Here is a 5,984-nt window from a genome sequence, read left to right on the forward strand (position 1 = left end):
GTTATCGCCATCTTCCGGCCTTTGGGCTACAGCTGGTGAGAAATGCTTTTTAAAAAAACAACTAGTCCGAAGCCTTGGCTCACATTAAACACATTTTATTAATTTCAGTAGCCGATGTGGACGTCAGCTTGTGGGATTATGTATAAACGGCCTAGCTTCGATGATCACTCGAACCCTGACTCATGTCCAGAAGAGAGCCTGCAGAATAATTCGGAACGGGTCGTTCACCAGCTACCCGGGAAGCCCTCGGAATCATGTCATTGGAGAGCAAACGGGAGCAGATCTGCCTGACATTTGCTAAATACTTCACTAAACTGATCAATGCACACACCATATTGCCGAGGGGCCTTAATAATGCCGTCTTTAAAGCTCCTAAAATGTATTTATTTTAGCTGCCACCCCAAACATTGTCGTTGTATTATTGTTGTTTTGTATATATTGCATAGTTTAACATTGTATTACATGTTTTGCTAGTTTAGGATTTTACTATTTGATGATTGTAAATTGCAAAACACAATTCAGTCTATATGACTGCAATACATTTACTACTACAGGGCACAAAGCAGAACATTAGACAAGAGGACCATAAATCGTTTTAGCTGCCGTGTTCACATCGGACCACGAACAATGTAACGTACTTCCGGTGCTTGTTTGGCTGGCAATTTGAAATGTGTACAATGTAAAATCGTGTTGTTTCCGTAGATTTAATGGCAATCTTATTAAATGACACGTTCCAAATCACTACTGCAAGAGTCCTATAGTGACATATACGAGTTTAACGTCACTTTCTAGTCTCTATACTATGTTTAAAAGGATGGCTGAATTTGGACCAGATTCCGGGGGTAGAGTGAAGGTAGGGGATGGATGTCAATAATATTTGATACCGGTAACTATAATATGATCGATAAAAAGTTTTATGTTAATAAGAGACAATTTAACTAAGTGTGTTCCCTAATTATAATATATTTCATTTTTAATAAGTCTATGGAAGCGTGTCAGTGAAGTGCTTGTCGTGAAGACACGGTTGGAAAGGCAGGCATGAAACCGCATCACTTCTTACTATCTGCCAGCCGGTTCACCATATTATCATCATTGATCTGCATGATGTTGCAGAAAACATCATTTGTCTGTTATCCACAGGGTGTTACGATCGTCAAACCCATCGTATTCGGAAACGTTGCTCGGTATTTTGGAAAGAAGCGAGAGGAGGACGGACACACTCACCAATGGTCTGTGTACGTGAAACCATACAGAAACGAGGTAAATTCAACTGTCATCTTGGAAAATGGATGGTGTTGACTTCAAGGTCTCATTGGATAATGATAATGATCATTGGATAATACAGTATTGACCTGACCAATTATATTCCAGGATATGTCTGCATATGTGAAGAAAATACAGTTCAAGCTACATGAAAGTTATGTGAATCCACTCAGAGGTAAAGTTTGTAATGTATCCACGTATTAACAGTGATGTAATTTGTCATGAATGTAGGGCTCATGGTGTTCTCTTTCTGATCCGTCGTAGTCGTGACGAAGCCTCCGTACGAGATCACAGAGACGGGCTGGGGAGAGTTTGAGATCATCATCAAGATATTTTTCATCGACCCCAATGAGAGGCCGGTGAGCGGTGCTCGACTATGTCATTTAGGGACCTCGTTCAAATCAAACTTGATTATTATAGCACCTTTTTTTTAAACAGAGGATGAATTTCAGAGTGCTTAACACAATAACATAATAGGAAGGTGATAAAAATACAATACGTTTTCTAAATTAGGACACATTAAAGTAGTAAAACAATAGTTTAATAACAGTGGACTTGAGACTACATTTTCATTGTACAGTTACATTATTTTTATGATACAGTTCCCCCAGTTACATGAATGTCTGTCTGTCTCTCTCTCTCTATCTGGCTCTCCTATCTATCTATCTATCTATCTATCTATCTATCTATCTATCTATCTATCTATCTATCTATCTATATCTTATCTTATCTAATCTTATCCTATCTAATCTAATCCTATCTATAGGTGACTCTCTACCACTTACTGAAGCTCTTCCAGTCTGACTCCAGTGCCATGCCCAAGAAGACGGTGGTCTCTGAATTCTATGATGAAATGGTGAGACATTTTATTTATTTATTTTTCAAACAGTGAACCGAAGAGGACATGAGAAAGGAAGTGAAACCAAGGTGAGGAAAGAAAGCAGAGAGGCCCCGTCTCAACTCTCTGTCCTTCCTGTTCCTCTCTCAGATCTTCCAGGACCCCACAGCCATGATGCAACAGCTCCTTAGCACCTCTAGACAACTGACCCTGGGGGCCTATAAGCACGAGACTGAGTGTGAGGAGCACACACACACACCTGTACATTTAGTACCTCTAGACAACTGACCCTGGGGGCCTATAAGCACGAGACTGAGTGTGAGGAGCACGCACACACACACACACCTGTACATTTAGTACCTCTAGACAACTGACCCTGGGGGCCTATAAGCACGAGACTGAGTGTGAGGAGCACACACACACACCTGTACATTTAGTACCTCTAGACAACTGACCCTGGGGGCCTATAAGCACGAGACTGAGTGTGAGGAGCACACACACACCTGTACATTTAGTACCTGTAGATTCATATTGCAACTAGTAACTACTGTATCTAGCTATGTCTTTTTTAACCCTCGTCGGACAAATGTCTTTCAATGCAAATTACAGACATCATCCACTAGATTATTTTATTTTTTTTCTTGAGAGGCTGGTTGGGGGCCCGGAACATAATTACAAATCATTTGTAGACTGCAAATGTACCTCAAAGAAGCCCAAACAGATATAATATTTGACTAAAACACCATTTCAAACCTGGCTTACATGTGTATATATAATCACATCTCTCTATCATACATGGGAATACTTAAACACATTTTCCCAAATGAAAATCTCTTGGAGCTGATTTCCTGGTGTTGTTAGTCTTATGTCCAACAATGAAAAAGAATTGCTCAGAAAACTTGGGGAGCCTATTAAAACCACCTCGGCAACAAGAAGCTGGAAACCAGTACTACTCCCGTCACATGGGAAGAAAGTGTCAAAACGTGCGAACAGAACCCCAAAAAAGAGAGGGCATCCTCAGCCTCTCCCAAGAAACTCTACTGTTGTTATTATAGCACCTTTTTTTAAACAGGATGAATTTCAGAGTGCTTAACACAATGACATAATAGGAAGGTGGGGAACCGTGCAGTAGTGGCTTAGATTAAAAGTCCATGGCTGCGTTTACACAGGCAGCCCAGTTCTGATCTTTTACCCAATTATTGGTCTTTTGACAAATCAGATCCTTTGCCATTGAGATCAGAATTGGACTGCCTATGTAAAGGCAGCCAATAAAACCCAATGTCTTTGTCCTCATTGTTCAGTGACACCACTGTGCAGTGCTGAGTGGACAGTGTCACTGGTGACTGACCCTTCCTGTGTCTGTAGTTGCGGAGCTGGAGCTGCGGACGCGGGAGAAGCTGGAAGCAGCGAAGAAGAAGACCAGTCAGGAGATCACAGACCTGAAGGATAGACTGAAGGCCAGCAGAGAGACCATCAACTTCCTGAAGGGAGAGATACGCAAGCTGGAGGAGGAGGACCAGATCAAAGACCACTGATACACACACACACACTGGGTGAATCTCAATGGTATTTTCTTGATTCCTCATACCTTCTCTCCTTGCATCCTTCTCAAAACTCATTGGAAGACAAGATATGAGGTTCCTTGTCTTGGATCTTCTCTTCCTATGTGTTTTGAGAAGGAGATGAGAGAGGACGCAATGAATCATGGATATACAATTGAGACACACCCTAAATTCCAAATCAACCTATAGGCCATCTCCCCGAGGCACCCCTGTATATCTGAAGGGTTTGGATAGGTGGATGCAATATGGTGCTTGTGACTCACCTTGTCTTCCCGATTTCTGATAGGCTGGATGGAGTTTACGCCTTTTTTCTTCCACCTATCCAACCCCTTCAGAGCAAAGGGAGGTGCCAGGGAGGAGGGGCTAGGGATGGATTTGGAAATTGCCCTCGTCTGGAATCCACACAGAATATCACTCCATTTTACGATTGTTTAATTCCATAATATAATATCTGTCATTTCTCAGATGATTTCATCCAGAGTGACTTGGTCATGTGTGTGTATGACTCCAAAGTGACTTGGTCATGCGTGTGTATGACTCCAAAGTGACTTGGTCATGCGTGTGTATGACTCCAGAGTGACTTGGTCATGTGTGTGTATGACTCCAAAGTGACTTGGTCATGTGTGTGTATGACTCCAAAGTGACTTGGTCATGTGTGTGTATGACTCCAAAGTGACTTGGTCATGTGTGTGTATATTCGTCGTACGGGTGGGTCCCTGGAATGGACTCCACCATCCTGGCCGTACTGTCACCATGCTCATCCTGGCCGTACTGTCACCATGCTCATCCTGGCCGTACTGTCACCATGCTCATCCTGGCCGTACTGTCACCATGCTCATCCTGGCCGTACTGTCACCATGCTCATCCTGGCCGTACTGTCACCATGCTCATCCTGGCCGTACTGTCACCATGCTCATTCTGCCAGTACTGTCACCATGCTCATCCTGGCCGTACTGTCACCATGCTCATCCTGCCACAGGACCTCACATCATTATGGATGATTGCACTAACAATAGAGAAATGTAGAGGCATTCCGTTTGAATTCCAGACTTCACACTGCCTAGCAGAATGGTTTTATATGATCATGTACATAATAAACAAGAACACTGAAGATAATCCATGTTCGTTTCACTCCACTCACTCTCAATTCCACTCAGATTTACCACAGATGGCTCTCTGTAAAACTCAAACCAGTTTTTTCTTTGATTTCTCCTATGTGATGGAACTGATGGATCAAACATGTCTTAGATGCTATTCAGGGTTATTTGCAAATGATTATTTTGTCAAGGATTGATCTCTTAAAACACATGTGGATAGCCTGGGCATGGCCAACTGTCTCGGTATCAGTACATGTGTCGACCCTTTTGATATGACTTCACTTCTTGATCACCATTTAGATAAAAGATCGAGAACGACAGCAGGCATTTTCATCTCTGTTGGAGAGCGCTAAACTGTTGTTTACCTTGTAAGGAGACCGGAGCGCTGTAATGTTTAATGAATATACAGCCTCTGCATTACCCTTCCACCACCACTAGAGAGCGGTGATGAGCAAATATTTATTGGAAGTGGGAGGTGGCAACAATTGTTTGTATTGGAAGAGGGAGGTGGCAACAATTGTTTGTATTGGAAGAGGGAGGTGGCAACAATTGTTTGTATTGGAAGAGGGAGGTGGCAACAATTGTTTGTATTGGAAGAGGGAGGTGGCAACAATTGTTTGTATTGGAAGAGGGAGGTGGCAACAATTGTTTGTATTGGAAGAGGGAGGTGGCAACAATTGTTTGTATTGGAAGAGGGAGGTGGCAACAATTGTTTGTATTGGAAGAGGGAGGAGGCAACAATTAGAAACAAGGTGTGAGTGAAGAAGGACAGGGGCTTGTGGCATCAACAACAGGTGCATAGCAGCATTAATATCGTATTGTATTATTACACATTGACCAGCATTTCTTTATTCTCCATTTCACTACAATTTGTCATTGTAGTTTTTTAATGAAAACGAATTCCCGAGTCAAATCTAAATCTAATACATGGTGAATGCTGCAGTGAGTTTAGTAGATGGCCGACTCTGTTCATTTCAGACTCTTCCAAAACACAGAGTACCACTAGTTAGTTAGAGGGTACAACTGAACAGATTGTGTGGCCCTCAACCCACACATCTTCAAAGAGATCTCCCACTCTCTTTCCCTCTCTGCCTTGTTGAACGCACCATAGCGTAACACTGAATTACAGTACAGCTCAGACATTGAAAAGGGAGAGCCTTGTGATTACAGTGTTTGGTAATGACACGCAAGGTATAATAGTAACTGATCTGGGACAGCTTGAAG

General features: G+C 42.4%; 1 protein-coding gene across 2 annotated transcripts; it reads left to right on the forward strand.

The window, feature by feature from the left end:
- The first annotated feature begins 610 nt into the window (after positions 1-610).
- Positions 611-4,779, forward strand: LOC139395706 (YEATS domain-containing protein 4). 2 transcript variants are annotated; one of them, XR_011630573.1, is made up of 8 exons: positions 611-853; positions 1,141-1,260; positions 1,372-1,438; positions 1,528-1,622; positions 2,030-2,119; positions 2,252-2,339; positions 3,467-4,143; positions 4,239-4,779. XR_011630573.1 is itself a non-coding variant. In XM_071143049.1 (7 exons), exons 1-7 carry the CDS (start codon positions 803-805, stop codon positions 3,634-3,636), a joined length of 681 nt encoding a protein of 226 aa, XP_070999150.1. In that variant the 5' UTR covers positions 624-802; the 3' UTR covers positions 3,637-4,779. The 2 variants fall into 2 exon arrangements, 1 of the variants encoding a protein (XP_070999150.1); XM_071143049.1 differs by having other exon boundaries at positions 624-853; positions 3,467-4,779.
- Positions 4,780-5,984: the final 1,205 nt, after the last annotated feature.

The sequence above is a fragment of the Oncorhynchus clarkii genome, unplaced genomic scaffold, assembly GCF_045791955.1.
Source record: "Oncorhynchus clarkii lewisi isolate Uvic-CL-2024 unplaced genomic scaffold, UVic_Ocla_1.0 unplaced_contig_803_pilon_pilon, whole genome shotgun sequence".
Lineage (NCBI taxonomy): Eukaryota > Metazoa > Chordata > Actinopteri > Salmoniformes > Salmonidae > Oncorhynchus > Oncorhynchus clarkii.

What these genes read in the sequence shown, in the direction of transcription:
- LOC139395706 (XM_071143049.1), top strand. Translation starts at nt 803, where the DNA reads ATGTTTAAAAGGATGGCTGAATTTGGACCAGATTCCGGGGGTAGAGTG. An exon ending in ATTCCGGGGGTAGAGTGAAG is followed by an intron (nt 854 to 1,140) that starts GTAGGGGATGGA and finishes TGTTATCCACAG; the next exon opens with GGTGTTACGATCGTCAAACC. An exon ending in TGAAACCATACAGAAACGAG is followed by an intron (nt 1,261 to 1,371) that starts GTAAATTCAACT and finishes ATTATATTCCAG; the next exon opens with GATATGTCTGCATATGTGAA.